The sequence below is a fragment of the Epinephelus lanceolatus genome, chromosome 11 (genome assembly GCF_041903045.1).
Source record: "Epinephelus lanceolatus isolate andai-2023 chromosome 11, ASM4190304v1, whole genome shotgun sequence".
Classification (NCBI taxonomy): domain Eukaryota; kingdom Metazoa; phylum Chordata; class Actinopteri; order Perciformes; family Serranidae; genus Epinephelus; species Epinephelus lanceolatus.
This window is the reverse complement of record NC_135744.1, coordinates 36,842,182-36,864,468: the sequence shown is the minus strand read 5'-3', so window position 1 is coordinate 36,864,468 and position 22,287 is coordinate 36,842,182. Positions and strand designations below refer to the sequence as shown.

The 22,287-nt window shown below is 42.2% G+C and overlaps 1 protein-coding gene across 10 annotated transcripts in view; it reads right to left on the bottom strand.

Moving 5' to 3' along the window:
• rapgef6 (Rap guanine nucleotide exchange factor (GEF) 6) overlaps window positions 1-22,287 on the bottom strand; it is a 181,568-nt gene that overhangs the window by 72,245 nt on the left and 87,036 nt on the right. The window contains exon 1 of one of the 10 annotated variants that reach the window (XM_078172590.1): window positions 11,145-12,125. The exons of the other annotated variants lie outside the window; for them this stretch is intronic. Coding sequence (XP_078028716.1) covers window positions 11,145-11,459 — 315 coding nt within the window. The 5' untranslated portion in view covers window positions 11,460-12,125. Of the gene's footprint in view, window positions 1-11,144; window positions 12,126-22,287 lie in introns of those variants that run through there. 10 annotated transcript variants of the gene reach the window in all.

The window sequence follows — 22,287 nt, the reverse complement described above, 5'->3', positions numbered from 1 at the left end:
AAAAATAAATTTATTTTGTGATCATTATTTTATTTAACTTTTCTGGTAATGTCCGGATTGCTCATCCAGTTGAAAGTACTGTCACGGAAGAGGTCAAAAGTTAAAATATTTCGACTCTGAACGGCAATGCCATCTACTGTTACCGCCGCTGATATTCTTTGCCGGCCTCACCTGATTTTACTGTCCTGGTCTCGTCCACTAAAATGATATCCGCTTTGATGTTTCCTGTCTCCCTGATTTCATGTGAGCGCAGCATTACCCTCAAATCTTGGCTATGAAGTCCCGAGTACAGTCAAAACTATCAAGGCAGGTAAGGAACCAGTTTCAAGTGAATTCCAGGTCTTTCACTTTTTGCTTCAAGCTTAAGCAAGTCAGTTCCCTTAAGCTTGTGCAACATGACCGGCTGTGATGTCAGGATTTAATAGAGATTACAGAAACCATGCAGTTAATTTCACAAGAAATTTTACAAGAACTCTTTCAGTAAAATACTCAACTTGTTAATGTAACAGCAACCCGAAACATGAAATCATGTCTCAGCCGCCCTCCCTTCCATCAAAATAAGCTACGCCAGTCTGGATTTTCTCGGAGAGTAATGGCTCAAAATTGGCTTCATGCTCATTCATCCCACACAGGCTTTACCACCCATTCATTTTTCTGGTGGCTTACACAGTGAGGAAGGTAATTAGCATGGGTCAGCACCTCTGCAGAGTCAAGTATTCTTCTCTGGAGGACTGAAAGTATTACAATCAGGCTTTATTGGAAATTCCTTCCAGTTGGCATCTAGAGAGAAAGAGTGTGTGCATGGCAGCAGGTAGCAGATGGCTGTTACTGCCAAACAGTGTTAGATGTTTCTGAAAGGAATGCTCAACCTATCGCAGCCTTTCTACCCTCCTCCTCTACTTGCTTTAAAACCCGTGTGAGGACATTTCCAAAACCCACAGCACTGGGTAGTTAAAGTCTACATTTTCTGATGGTCGTTGGCCTGTCTGATGAGGAAAACCTCACCCCTCTTTTCCTCCAGGTGGGCTGAAAGAGAGGATTTATTTTCTGCAATTTCAGCCTTTTCTTGCTCTTCCACCTCCTCTCCCTCATTCATCTTTTTTTCCTCCTACCCCTTCTATACCCTGCAACCCCTCTTTTATGTTCCTGCTGTGGAAGAACAGTATGAATAAAAATTGGTGCTATGATAAAAGATCCATATGTGATTTTGATGGTGTTGATTTAATGTTAATTAATGAGATGGCGCCCACATCTACAGTACCGGATGATGAATGTCTCCATCTGTTTGTAAACAGGGTGAAATGTTGGTCCTATCAAATGTGTGCATGTAGGATTTCTAATTGAGGCAACGTGATCCTGTTCACCGTCAACTCTTTGCTTTGTTCTGTGTGTGTGTTTGTGTGTCTGTTACAGGAAGCAGCAAGGCGTCTCTGTCTGGGCTCCTGAGGAAGGTGGGCCATGGCCAGGTCTGCCGGATACAGGAGGGAAGGCTAAACACTTGGCTTTAACACTGACACGACTACTTGTGCATACACAAACACACACACACACGCATGTGCACGGATACATACAGACACATACACTTTAGTGCCTCCTGACTCCCCTCTGTTAACAGATGCTTCCTGCCCTGCAGCCCAACCCACACTACTTCACACATACAAACACACACACATGCAGCATGTCCCTGGCACCCCTACAGGTTGACCCAGAAGCTGGGTGGAGGTGCAGCCCCACCCATTGGTGGTGTTTTTGTTAATGTTGGATCCTGCTCTACTCTGTTGGCCGGCTCACCTCAGCCCAGACAGAGATCACTACAGTTCCGGTACCATCAGAAGAACAGGAAATTAACTTTGCTTCCTGAACTCCAACGTTTATCAGACACTTTATTATTTTTTCCTGACAAAAACTATTCCTGAAGACAAAAGTAAGTCAGAGCGACTGCAAGAAATGGACCTGAACTAGCGCTAAGGTGGTTGAACAGAGCAATTTTTTCCATTATGGTTTGAAATTATAATCATTTGGCTGCTTTTGGTGTGAATGTTCCATCCTGCTGCCAAGATGTCTCAGCGTGACAGGCTACAGATGTGCATTTGTATTTAAAAGGAGTGTGTTAATGAATATTCAGTGTGAAAATGCTGAAATGTGGTTATAATAATAGTCAAAGGCGGAGAGCTCAACAACAAACTTCAATTCAAACCAAATAAAAAGGCCAGAATTGCTTTTATCTTCCCCGAAGCCAACATGCAAACATCAAGTGTTATTGTAGGAATGTGCAAACTGAAGACTTACTTAAAAGGCTGGTTGGTTATGTGTCTGAAAACAGACTAATTTACTGGCAAATTAATGGGGTTTAGTGTTTTTGCACTGCCAAACTGACCTACGGAATATCTTGCCTGATGACCTTTGTTTTCATACCACACATCGTCTGCTCCCCCCACACTCGCTGTCTCCTTGTTTTTCTCTCTCTTCCTCACAAATTCATAAACACCCACAGAGCAATCACCATCCATCCCATCTTGTATTTATAAATGCCCTTGAAAATTATCCAGCAGTAGAGGCTCTTTGGTTGTGTAGGCAGAGGAGGGGAGGTGGATCAATATCAGTGAGATAATGGGAGCAAGTGAAATTGGGGGTGGGGACTATGGGTGGTTGAAATATCAGCACTTGGATGTGTGTGTGTGTGTGTGTGTGTGTGTGTGTGTGCACGGGGGTGGGCGCAGCTCATATCTGAGAGCCTCAGTAGGTGGGGTCTGCATAAATGAAGTGAGGGGGAGTAATATATGTGTATGTGCACATGTGTTATATGCACATAGCTATTATGTTATGACCATTGCAGAGTGCAAATATGTACGCCTGTGTGTGTGTGTGTGTCTATGCATTTGTGGGTTTTAAATGGCACTGCAGAGTGAGACGCCAACAAGGTCATGGGTCACATGCATGGGTGTTTGCTGTATGTGTACAGACAACGAGAATGTGTGTGTGTGTTGGTGAACAAAGGCTAGAGAGCATCTCCACATGAGCAGCCTCACTTTCAGTCCATTTAGCCCAGTAATGTTGACCAGCTTGGGCATGTTAATGCACGAGGGGCCTGAGTGGGCTTTTCACTCTAAAATTTCAGCCTATCATAGCTAATGGACAGTAATTACACCATTCAGGACAAAACACTGCCTCTTTTATGCCACTGTAGCCATCGACGCAATCAAATAGTGTTGTATTTTGGTCTTAGTTTGACATCAAAAGGTGAAGTGTGGTAAGCAAGTGAGTGCCTTTTGGTTACGTGTGACCTCCGCACCATAACCAGTATTGGAATCATGGAAGTTGGGGATATGTGCATTTTATATGTGCATTTTTTAAGTCAGATGACTGGCCAGTTGTCACCTGATCATATCTACAAGATCACAAAAAAAACCCAAGCAAAAAATAAACAGATAATCAAAGACTGCCAAAAAAAGAGGCTTTAATTAACATATTGAATGTGCAAAACCTTCACTACGGCTACTTACTGAGCAGACCCTGTTCCACGTGGGATTTTTTTCCTTTGTCTCATTGTTGTTTAGCTCACAAGATGCAAACAAGAGACCTCCATTTTCACATATACCATATATATTTCGTTATACAAAGGCTTATGGTATTTGTGACACTTTGCAGCATGCCCCACAGCCAACAAGAGTGTATGATACGCTGTGCCTGTACAATATGCAATCATTTTTCAGTTCCTCTTTTTCAATTTCCACAGATACAAATGGACCTTACGTAAGAGATGCACATGGGAAGAGGAAGAAAATTGAGCAACAATGCATGTTTTTGTTTAGAAGGATTCTAATTTATGACTTATGGGAGGTGAGTTGGGCATGGCCTGGCCTAATGCAACCCATATCGATCTTTATCACCCCTACTTCCTGTGCATATGATATCCTAGACCTCCCTTGGCATGCTAAAAGCCCTCTCTCTCTATTGTTGCCTCTCGGTCTGATTCTCTCCCTTTGTCTCTCGCTCATTTACTTTCTCTCCTTGCACTCTTATCTGGATGCCCCCCGCCACCCACCTCCTCCCCCCATCTCTCTGGGCTCAAAGGCCACATTACCTTGACACTCAGTGTGATTTCTGTCAGTCCGTCAATCTGCCTGTCTGTGGGCTTGAGGTCAGCGTAAATCTGCCCAAGGCCAATGTTAAGAGGTTGTGGCGTCATATCACCTGGCAAAGGTCATCCTCTTAGTGCACAAAAATGGGTCTGTCAACATATTCAGGTACCAGGGGAGCCACGGTGCAACTATCTAATACTCTTTTAATGGTGCCTGCAGTTTCTATCCACTGATCTGATGATGCAGAGGATTACGGTACAAAGTGCATTTTATGATTGACAGCTACTCCTACTAGAACCTGTAGCTTTGTGTGTGTTTTTTCTCTGCTTTTTTAGCCTAACTAAAGGAGGAGTTCTTATATTTTGGCTTATTTGACTTGTTGATTACACAGGGGCTAATTATACCATGACCACACTGGCCTTTGACAACATTAAAATGTCACCTTCTTTGCAACAGTAGCTAATATGAATGCCCCGAGTCTTGTTTTAGTCTGCTATAGCTATTATATGGGCCACTGTTTTTTTCAGAAACTGTGGTTTGCAAGTTATTGTTTCTCTAAAGTAATGAGAGTGAAATGTTTTCCAGATTTAGAAAACATTTTAATGTTTCAGATCTTTTTTTTTTCTAGAATTTGCTGTTGATTACAACATTTACAAAAGCATATTTCAGGTGTTTTGCTGACACTATTACAGCTTCTTCAAATTAATTAACTTCTGAAAGTTAAACCTGAAACTAGCCAGTGTGAGTAAAGTCTCTCTGACCACCAGGAACCACATGAAACCACATATGTGTTCAATGTCACATACTTTCTTGGTCAGGGTCTTTGCGAATTGCTCCTCCAATTAAACCGCACCAATCACCTCATTTCATCTTCGAGTTGAAACCAGTTTGGTAATTACTTGAGGTGTTATCTTTATCCCTTGGAGTGACATCTAAACATGTACCTCCTTAAAAAAAGTGCAAAGCTTCGAGGTGCTCGGTTCCTAATCAGACTCGCAGGGCTGTCTGGGCATGAAGCCACAGCACTGAGAAAAAGGGTCAATAGACTGCACTGACGAATAATTAATCTCCTTATTCCACTCAATGGCGGTTCAGCAGTTTAATGTAGCTATCTATCCTATCTGATCTGATGATGAATGGTGGGCCAGTAACTGTAGCTTGAATCAAATATAGCATCCAGCTGTTTAAGCAGAAGTCTGACGACACTGAGCAGAAGATCAGTAAAGTAGTGAAGGTGTACTTTCAAATTTATTTCCCCATTAAAATATAATTTGTACCCTATAAAATCACTTGTTAGAAACCAGCCATTAACTTAACTCGCTCATCTTATATGAGTATATACCATGAGTAAGAGTGGAACTTACTTGGATATGCCAGACGCTTTGTTTGTCTACCTGTCCATCTGTCTGACCTGCCTTGCCTTGCCCTCCCTGCCTTGGCACTGAATCCATCATTCCACTGTAGCGATCCGCCACCAACGCCTCCATAGCCCCATTACTATTCAACGCAGCATGGAGTCCACGCAAACTGATTATGCCAGTGTTTAGCAAGGCCCATTGATTGCTGAGGGAAGCAAAGGCAGCAGCCTGGGTCAACCTGAGTCTGGACCTGCTGCACTCTGCCAGGGAAGTCTGCATCCGAGAGGAGGAGGGGGGGGGGTTATTACAATTTTTTTTTCAATCTAAGTTATGTACTTGTTTTGAGTACAAACTGTCCTACCAGCAAAGCCTGACACTTCCTGTTTGTTCAGGCAAAAGCTTATCTGGTTAGAAATGGCCAACGTTGATTGCACATATGAAAGAAAAAGGAAAGAAAATCACATAGAAGACTTCAAACTGAGCAACAAAGACAAACAAAGTTAGATAAAGCAACCTGTTGTTAATTTGAAGCAACTAACAGATACCAACTATGGTCTTCCAAAAATTAACCCACTCATTTTTTCCCCACAAGTCTCAATATTCGCTTCTTCCTCTGTATCTTGAAGGCAAATTGCTAAATTAAGTAAGCGCTCAAAGAAAAATTAAAGTAAAGAATCTCAAAATCCATTACACTGTCATTTGGTGCCACCATCATACATAAGTTGCTATCTTGAAGATGTATCTTTAGATGTAATTTCAAGACAGCTGGTGCACCACACTACAGAGAAGCTACAGAAAAGTGCAAAGGAAACACAAGGTATCTGGAAGGGTACTAAGTAATGGAGAGAGCAAAGGTTGGACTTGTGAGGATGCAGATGGTTTTAGAAGGAGTTGGTGTGATTTATTAGACAGGAAGCAGCAGATGAGCGAGGATACAGCCCAGCAGGGCAGCAACAACAGCAGCATCAGGCTGGCAACAACAACAACAGGCCCCATTATTGATGTTTAAATAATAGATGGGGAAGGAGAGAGCGAGAAGAAGAGATGAACACGTAGTAGAGGATGGAAGAGTCCTTTACTAAAAACAGATGAGAAAGGAAGGAAAGGGGTAAAGAGGAAGACAGCGTGAAGTCCTCGCTAAAAACAGAAGGAAAAGAGAGTAAGAGATAAAGAAGGAAAGACAGAGAGAAAACATGGGAGGCACAAAAAAAAAATCACAAAGGAAGCTGGGGAAACAGGTCCCATGCAGGCAGCAGGGAGGGTCAGAGAGTTCGGCAGCAGAACATTTTGACAAGTCTTCCAGCAGCGGGAGGACGTGCACTGAGGTTTGTTCCACTGGGATGAGCAGGACGTGATTTAAAGGGACAGTTCACCCATAAACAAAACACACTAAAACAATAAAAGATGTTGAATGCCTCTTACAGGCAGCAACTGACTGGTTTCTTAAGAGAGCCAAAGCAGACCTCCCTTTTAAAGTTCTGAGTTGTTTACTGGAGATGCAAATAAATCTAGGCCTCATAACTGCTCAGTGCGTCAGAAAAAAGGCCCTGCTGGCCCTACAGAGCAGCTCCACTGGCCTACATTTCCCTGTCTGTCATCTGATGCCAAATTTCCATCCACAAAGTCAATATTTCAATAACGATCCTCTGATGTCAGAAATTAGACCAAGAGAGTATGCCGTGGTGTTTGGTAAAGAGCTGCAGTGTAGAACAGTAATAACGAACAAAAGTGCATAAATGGCAAAATAAACTGTTTGCTTTCCATAGCAGCTCAGCCTGGAGGCTTATTCTCCAAGACTGTAGTAAACAAGGCCGTAGAGAAGACTGTAAAAGCCCATTGGCAGCAGCAGATTCCCCGCAGAGAAGTAAAAACTAAGTGATACGTATGAATCAAACAGCGGCCTGCTCACTACTTTTCTGTCAACTGATCTCTCAGCTCTCCTGAAGTAAGTCGACTAGTTTAGTGTTAAGACCGAGATTGCATTCAGGCTTATTAAGCCTCTGAGTGGTGGGACATTTATTGAACACAAAGCTGTCCATACACTGGTGGTATATGGGCTGGTGAATCAAGATGAATCCAAGATCACTGCAGTGACGGGAAAATGAATTGGTGAGTATCACCAATCCCAGGCAGTGCAAGCCAGCCAAAACTATGAAAAGACTTCTAGAGAAAATAATTGGCTGCCATTCTGAGCAGGCAGTCAATGATAAAATTGTGAAAACCTCTTGTGGAATAAAAACCACCGCTTCAGAGGCTTTCCCTCACTGTATCTTTCTTTCTTTTCTCCCTTTCTCTGTCTTTCCCCTCCCTCTAATTTGAAATCACGCTCCGCGATGGCTCCTCATCCTTCTTCCTTTCCTCACCCCTCCTCCATTGAGATCTCAGGATGAATTAACAAAACCTTTTCAGAGAGTTAAAATCCCTTCGCAGACCGCCCTTGCACACTGTCTTCCACTTTGCCTCTCTTCCGTCCACCCTGACTGCAGTGTTTTGTGATTGCTACTGTACCTCCAGACAGAGCACACGTTGCCTAATGGGAGGAAAGGGGAAACTTAATTAACCTTTCCAAAAGGTGGGCTCATCACAGACGCCGACCAATTAACTGTGGACTTCAAACAGGGCGAGCTGGATGAAAACCTCAGTGGCTCTAAACTGAGAGTAAATTAGCTAGACTTCACGCAGCATAGATGGGAGAGTAATTACATCCAGATACAACAGTACAAATTGAGAGGGTGCAAAAACGATTAAAGAAAAAAAAAAAGCTCAGTCTAAGTTGCTCTTCACTTTTGGTAGTACATCAGTAAAAAAAAAAATGGAGCTAAACCATTTACCGAATGAGTTACAGTCTGACTGGACGAAAACCCAATTGAGAGACGATCAACAGGCTATCAGAGACAGATCTGAGAAGCCTGCAAGTGAGAAGCAAGGTCTCCTGCTCTGAAACGCAAACGCTGGACTGGAAATAACCTGAAAGAGTTGTGGTGAAGATGTTCAGCTGATCAGCCAAGTGGTAACAAGAAATGTCAGCACAAAAGTGCCTATGATAAGTCTGAAGTCATTTATTACACAGTTTCACAAGCAGAGCTGAGACGACTAGTTGATAAGTGAATTTGTCAAATTGACAGAAAATTAGATGGTAGCTTTTTGATAATCACATTTAGGTAATTTATCAGCAAAAATACCAAAAAAAAGCCTGGTTTCAATGTCTCAACTGTGAGGACTTGACCTTTTTAGTTGTATTATATGATAGTACATAAATAGATTTGGTTCTCTGGACAAATAATTGAGCCAAACAAGCTCCATGAAGACATCATCTTGAGCTTTCAGAAATCACAAGAGGCTTTTGTCACTATTTTTGTTGCTGCCCTATTAAGTACATTTTTTAAGTGTAAAATGTCCTGCTTATTTCATACATTGGTCACAATTCTTCAAAGGGGAACCAATCTCACTTTGAAATTTCATACATGTAATTTCTATGGTGTAAACCAGTCCAAAAGTATCCGTATACATGATCAACTCTTGCACAAAGCCAAAATGAAGAGTGCAAAAGCTCAATTTTATGATGTCATAGGAAATAAAGTCTGGAGCTGCTCCACAGACAATGCATTGGTAAAGATGTTCTAGATGACACTGAGAGCACCCAGGGGTATGGTCTGAGTATATGGGTACATTTACAGTTTCAGGACTGAGAACACTACCACAGAGTAAAGCTCATGTGGATATAAAAAAGAAAACAAACCTCTGTGAATCCACAAAATCAGGCTCCCATTCATTGTCTATTAGCAGCTCCAGACTTTATACTATATGACATCATAAGTTTGACACATACTTCTCTGGGTTCGCTGTGAGAGAGTAGTTAACATGCACAAATAACAACTGAACTTTCATAAACCATGGAAATAACATATTGGAATTCCAAATTTAGGTGGTGTTCCCTTTAATAACCAGATTTGTGGTGTCCTCATCCCAAATGTGTGTTTATCTATAATAAAAATATCAGATATTTTATTATTAGAGGTTCTTTTTAGGCAGCAGTGACATTAGACACCTTGTAAATAGTGCGTAATGTGACTCACACAAGAGATGGGGAGCAATAAAGACGAGTAATAAGGTATTTAAGACCGTGTTCTGTCACTGCGTGTTGCACAGAGTTAATTTGTTATCTTAGACTGAACATCTTCTCACTTTATCCCCTTTCATCTCCAGGGACCTAATTATTACGTTATCCTACTGAAAGCACATGCGGGCGCACACACACACACACACACACACACACACACACACACACACACACACACAATGAAGACAAACATCTCTGAGGCTTTCAGCACCCAGACAGGAGCTCCCAGAGAGACAGACACACAGGGGTCTATCCGACAGTCATTCAGCTAGGACGACCAATGAGCCGTGCAGCAGAGGGGTCCTGGCATATTAGTCTAGTCTGAATATTAAAAAAAGACACAGAACAAATGACAAAACAAGCATCCCTAAAAGACACAAGTCCCATTTCATGCGCTGTAGTTGCTTTCCTTGCATCATCGAGAAGTTCACCAGAGGCTAGGCTAACTCTGGCGGATTATTCTGAGCGACGAAAACTAGGACAACATACTGTTAATTATACACACGGCTACATCATCACCAGTGTACTGCTGACTACTGGGAGCCGGTAGACACACCAGACACAGCAGATGGATTGCGTGTATAAGATGACAGAAGTACAAGGAGAAACAAAGAAGTGTGCGACAATGTATATCATCAGTCGTCAAAGTTACGATAGCATTTTATTGAACAGAACAGGGACTTCGTGGCTTGTTTCTGCAAAAATGGAAATACCAAATACCTCACTTGGTGACATGTTAATGATTATTAACCATCCTTAAATGCCATCAAATGGCATCTCAATAAACTACTACTACTATGAAATTTGTAAACTAACATTACTACAGGCTATAAATAGACTCATAAGCTATAAATAGTCCTTTGTCCCATAATCTGTGATCTTTGCGCTCCCCCAAATACCTCACTGTTAACAAAAAAAAGGTTTAAAAACTAAATATAATCTGCGGCCACAGGGGCTTCTAAACATTATTTTTAGAAACCCTCAAATCAGCTTGTCCTTTGCTAAGTTAGGAGTGGTGTAGTTGCTAGGAATAATAAAACACTGGTGCAAAGACAGAAAAAAAATCTCCTGTCTCCACTCTATCAAAGCACTTCAGTGTTCACACAGTGCGATGTTTTGATATTTAGACTGCCATCAGGTGAATCTTCTCAAATGACCAAACACTGTACAAAATATAAGCCTCTTCTTCGACTTGTGTATTAAGTCAGTAGACACATCCAGTCTTCATACTACGCAGGTGATTTCTGTAGTTTTGAAATTCACCCTCCCTCCCAGTGAAGAAACGGGAGAAGGCTTTGGCATGTCAGCAGCCGTTGTGGATATCAGTATGTGTCAGGACACAACAGTTAAAATTCAAGTTAAAGGAAGAAGCAAAGCATGAATGCGTCTCTAAACAGACACAATAAAATATTCGTCACATGCATATAAATCAAGCTCATTTTCCCTCATCCACACCCTATCTCTCCTTCTCAGTAACACACACACACATATACATACACACATGCACACACATACACACACACAGAGGCAGCAGCATCCTAAGCCAGAGGCGCTGGACAGAATAGGGATTACGACATCGCTTACTTTGGAGGACCACGGCTGCAAGCAGTTGGCATAGCAACGGACCAGGAAAGCCATTTCCACAGGAGGGAGGGTGCCAGCGAGGGGAAGTTTCCCCTCGTTCACCAAGAGATGAAGAAAAAAGAAAAAAATAAGTAAAAGAAGGGGGAAAGGGCTGACGCTGATCTCTTTGCTGCAAGAGAAGAATTGTCCACGGGGTGTTTTTTTTTTTTTTAAATCCTCAGTGTCGATTTGGCAGATTAACGAAAAAAATTGGCTGCTTGATATAGGAGACTTGAAGTCAGGGCAGATCCATTTATATGTCAACCTTTCCCTCATCCACTACAGCATTAAAAGGAACTGCAACAGAGAGGCTTGAAACACTCCTAAAAAAACCTTGAGTACTTGAAATCTGCGGAATATTCAAAACTGATCCCGGAGGGCAACAAGGGTGCGTGGTCAAAGAGAAAGCCATGCAACTTAACATCCAAATTCGGTAGATTTTTCTGTTGAAAGTTAAAAACTCATGAAGTCATTTTTTGTCTTCTTCTATATTCACTTTCCTTCTTTAAAGAAGCAGAGGTTCCTCTCCTCAGTAGATGAGCCAGCGCTGGATAAAAAGAGGGGCTTGTCTGTGCATCTGCAGCCCCCTGGGAAGAAGCTTCTTGTCTGGCTTAAAGTCGTCCAAACAGTCCCCTCTCACCTCCCAAAAGCCTGGATCATTTGCCTGCAGCTCTCTTCTTCTCCTCATTCACTGTCTACGTCTGTCAAACTCCTTTCACTGTCCCTTTGCAACTCTTTATCTCTCTACAGAGCTCCTGCGGTGCATGTGCGTGCCCAGCGGTGCAGCTCCATGGCAGGGGCCAGTGATCCCGCTCCCTTAACCCAGTTTTAAGCTCTCTTCCCTGGTTAGCGCTCACACCTCACGCCGGCATTCTTCCTCCCTCTCCCGCCCTCGGAGAGAAGCTACCGTGGATAGGATGCTGTGCTGTGGAGAGCCAGCTGCTAATGGGAAACGGAGGAGAGAGTGAGAGCGAGGGAGGAGGGAGAAGGGAGGAGAATCCAGCTGAAAAAGAATGACATCACCTGTGCAGTGAGCGAGAGAGCGATGGAGAGGGAGAGAGAAGCGGAGGGATGGGAGGTGGCGTGGATGACGCGGGAGCAAGGAGAGGGAAACTGCATTAGATGGATTGGCTGCTGAGCAGATGTGGATGAGGGAGACAGAGACGGACAGAGACAGAGGATGGGAAAGACAGAGATAGAGAGGAAAGAGAGGGGGCATCTTCATTGATCTGCTGGTAACATAAAGCTGAGTGTATTGAGGCAACCCCCTCCTCTTTGTTAGCATGCCGCATAAATTACAAAAAAAGCGGGGGGGGGGGGCATAAATCACTGAGTCCCTATCAGATACAAAGACAGACGCTGGCGGTGTTTTGGTGAATGTGAACATGCGACACAATGGCACAAGCAGATAATAGGTTTTCCCTGTCAGAGAGCCCCAGTCTGGAGGATTCGGGACACAGTAGACAGGATTTAACGTATAAAGACAATCACAGAGGAGTAAACTATTAGAGGCAGACCTGGTTCTGACAGCAACTAGGAATAATTACTGAGTGTGGTTTATACCACTTGAGGCATCAAATGTGGGATCCCGACAGAGAAGTATATGAAAGCACTGATTTGTTGATTTGAAAGCCAAAAGACTTCAAACTGTCTCAGCGAAAACCAAGCGTAAGCTTTTCAATATCAAGGTCCTGACTACACATCAAAAAAACAGCTAAAATTGAAATGCAGCTGAGGCTTATTATATGTAACCTTGACAACTCAAAAGTTTTTACCAAATCGCTGAATCAATTCTTAATGGGAATCACAGGCCTTTTAATGAGAGCAAATGGAGCGGAAACTCAGCAGGAACAAATGTTGAAACCGTGACTTGAAACAATGATTTTTATTTTCCTTTTGCAGGCCGTTTTGTTTCATTAATTATTAGTGGACACCTAGGGGATACAGCCACGCATTTTCTCCCAGGGAACAGAAAACAGTATTCATCTCAAACATTACAGCAGCACATTAAATTTGTACACTTCATTTCCTGTATTTTTCCTCACAACCTCAGACACACAGGTCTAGAATTAATGTTAACTTTATTAAGCAATTCATCAAACCCATACAATCTGACACTACAAGGAAATCAAAAAAGCACAAAAAACTTCACTGTAAAGCTCCCTCTGTGCACTAGGATTCCATATAAAATTTTGGTGCTGCATCTTCTGTTATACTTGGGTATCCTGACGAGGCAAAGAGTTCAAGTTGAACATATGTGGCCTTTCAAATAATATGTCTCCTGAGAAATCATTTAAATCTATAGATATCCATCTTATTTTTGGTGCTAAACATGAACGCCTCCCTTTATTCTTTTCATCGCATGTTCTGGCATTAACCATCTTGTATCCTGTGCCGATTTTCTGACGTTGAGAAAAAGAAGTGGAGAGGAGGGATGAATTAAAAGCAGAGACAATAGGAGCAGTCTGGTTGTTTGAACGTCTGATTCTCCTCCAGCAGAGGAGAGATGCAATCTCCTATTACCAGACACTTCAGAGAGGGGAGGATCTTTCTCACCCTCTCCCTTTCTCTTTCTCTGACCTCCCTCCCTCTCGTTCAGTATTCCCCCTCACTGCCTGCTTTTTTTCCTCCTCCTTCCTTCCTCTCTCTGACATAAAAATCCCAAATTTTTGCAATCTCTTTGCCTCAAATTAGCCGTTTCCTGTCTTCACCGGCCTCAGTTTCTGTTCTGGTGTCTATCATGTCTCTTTTTTTTTAGCCCCACTTTTCTCGAAAGATCTCCTTTCATTATCGTTTTTATCAGCTGTCCATCTATCCATCTCCCTCTTTTCGTGCTTCACTCTTCCTCTGCTTGCTGCTGTGAACCAGGATCTCAGTCCTCTCTCCTCTACGTGTGTGTATGTGAAACGATACGCACCTCCCGACTAGGAATGACATCATCTTTTTACTCTGCAGCCAATCGGATGCAAGCACATGGAGCTCTGCCTTCAGAGGAGTGTTATGTACACAAGAGGGACGGAGAGAGAAAGAGGGAGAGATAGAAATAGATATGACAGACAGATAGATAGACAGGTAGAGTGATACAGATAGATAGATAGCTAAACAGACAGCAGGAAATATAGAGATAGGAAGAAAAGGGGAGTATGTCTCAGTGTGTCTCATAAGGCTGTGTTCAGACTGTGTGTATTAAGTGTGTGTGCCTTAGTGTGTACTAACTGCAGTATTTTTCCCTTTCGCATGCTAGTGTGCGCAACACTACATCATTCTCTTGCCCTGCTGTCAAAGCCCCAGCCCTAATAAACACACTCTCACACACACACACACACACACACACGCACACGCACACACACACACACACACACACACACACACACACACACACACACATAGCTGGTGCGTTTTGCTTTCTTAAAGAACTATAACAAAGGCTAACTATGAGAGGGAAACATTTGAACAGAAAATCACTTTTCAAAGTTTGCAGCTTATTAAGTTAAGCCCCCACTGGTCTGCAGTAAGGCTGCGCAGGAGTCCATATTTGGACAAATCAGCTGGTCTTAACACAAATCCAATGCTTTGAATAAATATTTAGTGCAACAAGTCAAAACACTGATTAATAATAACCATAATTAAGCTACAAACCAAAACTTGGCTCAGACTGCACCTGACTCATCAGTCGAATCAGACTTGTCTGTTTGATCTGAAAACTCGACTGTCTGTTCCTCTTTAACAGTGACGTTCATGTGATATAGTTAGCCCTCATAGCTAATGCGTGCTAACTACGCTAAAGCCAGCCAGGGACTGCATCATATTAAGTTGCTGTGAGTTGAAATTCACTACTTCCAAGCAGAAGACAGCAGACGTATGTATCACAGAGCCTGGACAGGCAAAGCAAATCTTCCTCCAGGCAGCTGCCTCCATCTCACTCAGACTCAACCTGGATCTGATCAGCTGCTGTAACGGAGAGCAGCTTGAAAGTGAGACGCGCTCACTCTGCAGCTACGTCTGCAAAAAAAAAGACTGCTCGACGTGAAGGAGTCTCAGTCAACTGAGGGGTTTCTGACTGATGATTTGAATCATCGACTTTCAGGGGGCAGCTTTACTTCATTTGAGTGTTTGTGTGAATGTTTTGCTTTTCTTCATCAATGATTGATGGAGCACATTAATCACTCATCCCATTCTATTTAGATTAAGATTTTATCAAGACCCTTTGACACGCAACTATAGAAAACATTATCTCTGCTGCACACTGATGAGTTCTACATTCCAGGGGTGGTAACAGAAATGTGTTTGCTCTTGTCTAGTGATTTAAAGTAATCACTAGGACGGTGTTACAGAGCTAAGAAATAACCACAAATCAACAAGATCAAAATGTGGCTACCTGGTGGGTCGATGAAAGAGAATAACAACGACAGAGAAGATTACAAGAAGAACACATATGCAGATGAAATTCAAACAGAGAAAAGATAAAAAGGAGATAAATAAGGAAGGATGGAGTCAATGTGACACTAACAAATACCAGATAAAGGAAAATATCTCAACACATCACTGTGTTGTAGCAGTTTAGAAGGATTTATCTAAATGAATTTCCATTTGAGAAAAGGATTTAGGGGAATTAAAGTCAAAACTGTCACAAGAAGTCATTTAGTTTTATACTTATTATGAATTCTGCATAGCAAGTTGCAGCTGCACGCCATGATGTAGTTTCACAACACTAAAGTTCAGACGAGTCAAGCTTCTCGTCACATGTGACTGCAGTGATTTCAAGTTGAAAGTGAAGAAATTATAGACACACAATCGTCTGCGTAATGTGCTTCAGAGGGCCGTTTACTGTAACTCAGTGCACGGCAATGTGGGATCTGTCTGCAAAACACGGAGCAGGATGCACGTCACACAGGAAACGCTTCCTGGAACAGTGTGTGTCTGTGATTGTGTGCGTTTGTGAGCATGTGGCGGGTTAAGTTAGGTGATTATGGACGGGACAGAAAGAAAAGAGGCGAGAAAGTCAACATAAAAGGGCAAGAATCTGAGAATAGAAGTTGAAGAAAGAGACAGAATGAGAGTGAGAGATGAGAGAGACAAAAACAGAGAAAATGCCTTTTTCTTTGGAAAACATGACACGTTCAGGCAGGCGCCGACAGACAGGAAATGTGACCTGTCCGATGGCAAGCTGTCAGTCAGACAGACTCGCACACATCAGACAGTTTGCACTGACTAGACATACACGTAGCATCCTGTGTGTGCGGTTGCGTGTTTTGTGTGTTGCTCACTGAGGCGTGACATGGCTCGGTGATTTCTGTGGGGGTCCTGTCCCTCTTTGTCACTCGGCCTGCTACTGGGACAATTGGCCCCCTGGGACACCACACACACTAATTTGTGGACCCTCACATGCTTGCACAAAGTGGCCAACTGCATCTTGTGAGTGTGTGTGTGTGTGTCTGGCTACTGCTCACAGCTAATCAGTTCTGCCAGGCTAATTAAAAAGAGTCAGCTGACTAAAGCCCCTGTAGCTCTGTAACACACGGGTGTGCATGCACACGCACGCACACACGCAAACAGAGGAGTGCTGAGATTGCCGCACAGTCATTTCCATGGACAGTTACAGAGACACAGCGCCTCTTTTACAACACAGCTAATGAAGGGAGATGTTAACTATTGCTGGTTTGGTGCAGCACAACCTTCTGCAACATAAAGGCGAAGCTGGATTTTGGCATCAACCTTACAGTTACAGAACCCAGTGGGTTGGGACTAGAGAGTGGCTGGTTTGAATCTAGTGTTGTGTGTATGTAGCAACCCACTAGGCCAACAACTGACTTGACATATTCAAACAGCTTGTTCTGTCTAAGCAATAGTCTAAACCCCAAAGATTTTACAATCAGAGATGACAAAGACAATCAGCAAAAATCCTAATTTGTGAGGTCAGTACTGGGGGTGTAACAATACATCTGGATCAATATATATATATATCGATTCAATGATCAACGAGCCAATACCATCAATGCAAATTGAAAACACTGATACATATTGTCATCTCTAGGATTCATTCTTTATTTTGAGACTCCCACGGCACGTCTTTGTCACAATTTCCCTCCAAGCGCACCTCCTTCGTTCACATTCCAACAGTGCTAGCTGCCTAGCATCAGGCAGACAAGAAAAAAACAATATGGATATTTACTCACTAATATCGTCTCATATTGATCACAGGCCCCTGAACTGAATCAAACCGAAATGGCATTGCAGTAGACTTTGTGATATCAGCAAATATCCTATCTTTGTCAAAAGAATCAATATAATATCGTATCATGATGAAACATAAGATTGACACCCGTAGATGGTGCCAGTGAAATTTTTGGCAGTTTTGGTTAAAAAATGACTTGAAATTCAAAACGAAATGAGAACTGTTACTTAATTGACGCGCATTGTTTAAAAAGTAAATGAAAAGCATCCAAATCTTATCCATCTTTGCGTGTATGTTGTATGATGAACTGTACATGACACTTGTATGGTGGGTTGCATTTAACTGCCTTTAAAGCATATTTATCCTTTTGGAAGATAAGCAATACTATTTGCATTCATTTCTACACTTAACAAAGAAGTTAATGTAGATTTCCAATCCTTCTTTTTCTTACAGGAGACCAGTTAAAAAAAAAAAAAAAACAACATCATTAAACGTTTTTCCAAAAATGCTTAAAAACTACATGAGGTCTGGCCTTCTGTAAGAAATATGTCACCTCTCAGCAAGGAGTAGATGGTTGAGCTCTTATATAATCTGATGGTTTCCTGTGTACAGTAGACAAAGAGCAGTAATGCCTGCTCACACAACAACATGAAGGTACACTCATGCAACACACAAAGAGAGAACTGTGTGAATACCCTGACCGCAGCCATCTGATCACATGTGTTTGTTTATGTAAAACCTCAGTGAGTGTTTTTGTGTGCGTCTGTCTGAAGGACAAGACAGGAATTCCTGCTATTTAAACCAGCCCTTCCCTTTCCGACTACAGAGAGAGACAGAGATTGAAGCCCAGAAAAGCTAGAGATGCAAAATCATAGAACGGGGAGAGAAAATTGGCGACAATCATCTATGTTTTGACCTTCAACTGTCGCAGAAACTCCCACAATGAATCAGTTTCTGCATGTATCCTAAAAATAAATGGGTGGGTAATTTGCAAAGTGACACATGGGGGATAAACAGACGATAACAAAGTCGGCTTCCCCTTCTACTTTAGTAAATAAGTTAAACGGAGATGAGTAAGTCATAATCATACAGAGCAGGAAATAACTCGAAGGGTCAGGACCAAAGAAAGACACATCGAAAGTGAATAAGGCAAGACAGTGAGTCAGAGACGAGCACGCACAAGAGAAATAAAAAGTTAAGTGAGAGGAGCAGACCCGTGGATGAAAAATTTAGACAAACAGAAGGAAGAGGGAGGGCGGGGTGAGAGGAAGGGAAGAGGCTGCCAGCGGGATTTCACGAGGTGAAGGAGAGGTAAGGGAGGAAGAATAAAGGCTTTATTTTTCTTCAGAATGTAGGTTTTGTTTGCTTTTGGCACAAAACAGCCATTTATTCCCACTGTAAAGTCTGTTTCTAAACTCCTGATTGGAGACATCAACTGTCTTTCACACTCAAACTGGCTGATCATGAGAAATTCTGGACATTAGAATGGATTGTCTTTAGCTTAGAATAAAATCACAATTTAAAGAGAACAAGTGACAAAGGAGCTACACAAAGTATGAAAGTGTATTAATAGGAATGTAGAGGATAATGCAATGTGTCTGTATGAACATCAAATATCAGGCAAAGAGCCAAAAACAGGGAAGATGAAGGTTAGATAGAGGGAGATGGCAGGGAGGGAAGATGATGGAAAAATAAGGGACAGAAGAGGAGAATGAGGAGGAGGGGAAGAAGCAGGAACATAGAGAGGGAGTTCGACAAGGTTGTCATCTTAGTGATGCTGATGTAATCCCTAAAATTAGCAGCAACAACAGCCGCAGATAGTGCCCCACTGGTACACTGCGCTGCCCAACGTACTGTACTCTACGCACACTCATGCACATCAGGATGTCTGCACCTTTCAAAAACCAGCTTCAAGAACAAAATTTAAGACCAAAGCTGTCACTGCATGTTAAAAATATCACCTTCCATAACTCCAGATGTCAGATCATTCATTTAAAGTCTTTTTAAAGACTATTTAGAGAAAGCGTTTGAATGTGTGCTTTGTGCATGGAGGATGAATGCAGCAGGAGTCCAGCAGCAGGGCTGGAGCACCGCCGGGCGACTGTGGTTTTGTTGATTGTTTGAAGGCATCGGCCCAAGACTGAGCTGAGTACTTTGAGCCTGAGTCACAATTTGAGAAAGTAAACAAGTCATTGATTGGCACATGATCGTTGTACTCGCCCCCACCAGCTGTTTAGAAGAAAAATATTTTGGTCTTTTTGGTTTTGTTTTTTTCGTTTGTGGTCAGTTATCTGATGCATTGCTTATCCGTTTTTTTTTTTTTGTAGACGCCGAATGCAGAAAAACAGACTCATAGGGTCCTTGATGTAATCCATTGATTTCTGCAGGTGTGCTCTGAAGTCTGAGTTTTGTTCAGCTTTTTTTATGAGTTGTTTGGATCTATAAAATCCAACTTTTTGTGCACAAGTGGCGACAAGTATGGCTTTGTTTGGGATCTGTCACGCAAGCAAACAACAAGCGTAACAAAAAAGATGGAAAAAGAACCAACAGTTTGATGGGGTGAATGTGACGAGGTGTACTGAAATCTTTTGTCCAAGATACAGTCGTTCTTATTTAAATTTATTAGAACACCAGTGTGGCTGGGTTCATCAACAGTGGGAAATTGACTCTCAAAAGGTTTCAGCTTCAAGGTGCTAACCAGTTTGTCTTGAAGCACCACCACCTTCATGATGCCCAGAGCAAGTTAAAATAATGTCACGTGTTAGTCACAAGTCCAATTAACCCTTGTTAGATCCATACCGCCACTATTTCATTCCCCAACCAGCCTCCCCTGCTCTCCTGTCTTAACCCCTCATGACCTTGCCTTTCCTTCACCCCATCCTTCCTACCTCTCATTAAACCCCCATGTGACCTTACCACAACCTTCACCTTTCTGCCCCATCCTTCTATCCCCATGCCCCGCCACCCCTTTTGCTGCACGCCCACTCATCTTTTTCATTACCTGTCAACCCCCATTATCTTCCAGTCTTTATTTCACCTTCCTCCTCCTCCCCCTTCTCCACTGGTCCTCCAGAGCCCCTCACCCTTGTATATCCATCTTTTCTTAATCCTTAATTCCTCATCACTCCGTCACGTCTGTTTCTCTTCACCATTTTCAAAGACACGTAGTAATGTTACTCATATTTATGTTACATTTTATATAATTTCCTACCCATCTTCTACCTCCCCCCTCTTCATTCTGTCCTTCTCCTTCCTCTCCTCGTTGATTTTTTAAAAGGTTATTCTCATGGCATCTGTGCTTCAGTGGACATCAGAGAGTGAAAGGACAAACAGGAAAAGAGGAAAGGAAATCTGCATCAAAATAAAGTGGCAATGCCAAGTCATGGTTTTCTTTCTTTGGCTGCTGAGTCACCTGAATGCCAATTACTTTTTTCCTTTGTTAGTCCTTAAAGACTGTTTTTAAGGGTTTGATTGTTCTACTGGTTGGCGGAAAGCAGTCACATTTTTGCTTCCATTGACACACCAACTTTTCCCATAGGGGAATATTTATTTATCTTTTCAAATTTCAAGCATTTCAGTTAAAAATTAACAAAAGTATGACGGAAAGAAATGCAATATTGTTTGCAAGGATTTGGCTTAACAATACTGTAGATGGGGTAACAGCACCGGTGATGACAATGCTTGACGAGATGAATAATGAAACAAGTTGGCGAAATTAAAAAAAAACACCCTAATGCATCTGGTTTAAATTTAATACAGCTTTCCAGGCCTTAATACCAACATCCTGGTGTATTTCCTCATCACCAAGTGTTTCTGTTGGTTTTATACTTGATGTAAATTACTGTCAGCGACGAAAAGAACTGTCGGCCCCTGTTGATGCAATTCCTTGATTACAAGTCAACAAGTCTATTAATTTGCACTTGATTAGACACTTGATGAGATTAAACCATTCATACAGTTAATTTGACATCATTTGCATCAATAAAACTAGAAACTATCGTGGTTGAACATCCAATAAAACAATAAGGGTAATATAGTGATAATAATGCAGACCTCTTTATAGTCGCACCATTTTCTGAGTGAAAACATACACATTTTTGTTCTCATGGCCTTTCTTATTCTTCTCCTCCCCCCTTCTTCCTGGCTCCCTGTCTCTCCCTGGGGGCCCTGCTGGGTCTAGCAGTGGCAGAGCTGGCTAGAGGCCCTTGGGGGGTTTAGTTGGGCCCACCTGCATTCTGATAGAATGAGACCAGATGAGCTAAGGAACGGACTGGATGCATTACAGCAGCAAGGGGCTTTAAAACATAAGCAGAATGTTTAAGCTCTGCAGAACTACAGGGAAGAACAGCAAGACAGACATACATAAAACCTACATACTGAGAGTATTCGCATTGGAACACACAGCTGAAAAGTACCATGAAAAAAGTATTAAAAAGCCAGGCACACCGAAACACTGAGAAATAGTCCCACACCAGCACATGTGCAGTTTTACCGGCACGCACATTTTCAAAAACACGCACTCTCACTCACTCACGCTAATGACAATGAAAATGAAGCCAGGAATATTACGGGAATGTTAACAACTTCATCGTTACATGATGCCAAGCAAAACTCCATAAAACTGACCAACACCAGGGAGCTCGTTCCAACACAATCAGCACAGGAAATTGACTTTTTCAACAAACCACCACAGTGACTGGAGCTCCACAGATTTCCCAGACATGTTTCCTGCACAAACAGGCTTTTTAAAAGGGTAAATTGAGTTTTTTCAACCAGCAACCTATTTTCCCATGTTTTTATTTCTCTGGCTTTTGTTTGATATCTAGTGTTGGCAAAGAATGTTGCCCATTTCCCATCCATTGTTAGCACAGTTAGCTCAGCTGTCACACTTAACATCCCGCTGAGCCCATTCAAACTTTAACACTTGAT